Here is an 868-nt window from a genome sequence, read left to right on the forward strand (position 1 = left end):
GGAAGCTGGGATGCTCACTTGCACTTAATGGAGTTTGCGTACAATAACAGCTACCAGTCCACTATTGAGATGTCACCCTTTGAGGCCCTATATGGGAAGAGTTGCAGGTCCCCTGTGTTTTGAGATGAGGTAGAAGAGAAGAGATTATTAGGACCTGAATTGGTGCAGACCACAAATGAGGCGATACAGAAGATCAGGGCTCGTATGCAGACAGCCCAGAGCAGACAGAAGAGCTATGCCGATGTAAGACGTAAGGACCTGGAATTTGAGACAGGGTGAAAGTGTTCTTAAAGGTGGCACCCATGAAGGGTATTTTAAGGTTTGGCAGGAAAGGGAAGTTGAGTCCAAGATTCATTGGACCTTTCGAGATCCTGGAACGAGTTGACCCTATAGCTTACCGTTTGGCCTTGCCCCCAGCATTGTCTTCAGTTCATAATGTCTTCCATGTTTCGATGCTAAGGAAGTACGTGGCAGACCCATCCCATGTAGTTGACTACGAGCCCTTGCAGTTGAATGATAACTTGAGCTACGAGGAGAGGCCCATAGAGATTCTTGCCAGAGAAGTAAAGACATTGCGCCGTCGGGAAACTGCTTTTGTGAAAGTTTTGTGGTAGAACCACCAGTTCAGGGAAGCCACCTGGGAGTGAGAGGATGACATGAAGGCCTAGTACCCGGAGCTATTTCAAGGATGAACTTTCGAGGACGAAAGTTCTTTGAGGGGGGAAAGATGTAACACCCACACCTTTTTTATTTATTTATTATTAATGTAAAACTTTTCTACTTTTCAGTATTTGTCCTTAGTTGAAGGGCATGTTTGGAATTCTGAATTTAAAGTATGAATGCGAGGATTTAAGTGTTGTCATGGAAT

At 44.8% G+C, this 868-nt stretch overlaps 1 protein-coding gene across 1 annotated transcript; it reads left to right on the forward strand.

Annotated features, from left to right (window-relative positions):
* The first annotated feature begins 302 nt into the window (after positions 1 to 302).
* LOC120081116 lies at positions 303 to 614 on the forward strand. The gene has a single exon (XM_039035790.1). It carries the CDS (start codon positions 303 to 305, stop codon positions 612 to 614), a length of 312 nt encoding a protein of 103 aa, XP_038891718.1.
* The last annotated feature ends 254 nt before the right edge of the window (positions 615 to 868 follow it).

This window comes from Benincasa hispida, chromosome 7, assembly GCF_009727055.1.
Source record: "Benincasa hispida cultivar B227 chromosome 7, ASM972705v1, whole genome shotgun sequence".
NCBI classification, from domain to species: Eukaryota; Viridiplantae; Streptophyta; class Magnoliopsida; order Cucurbitales; family Cucurbitaceae; genus Benincasa; species Benincasa hispida.

What these genes read in the sequence shown, in the direction of transcription:
- LOC120081116 (XM_039035790.1), top strand. Translation starts at nt 303, where the DNA reads ATGAAGGGTATTTTAAGGTTTGGCAGGAAAGGGAAGTTGAGTCCAAGA.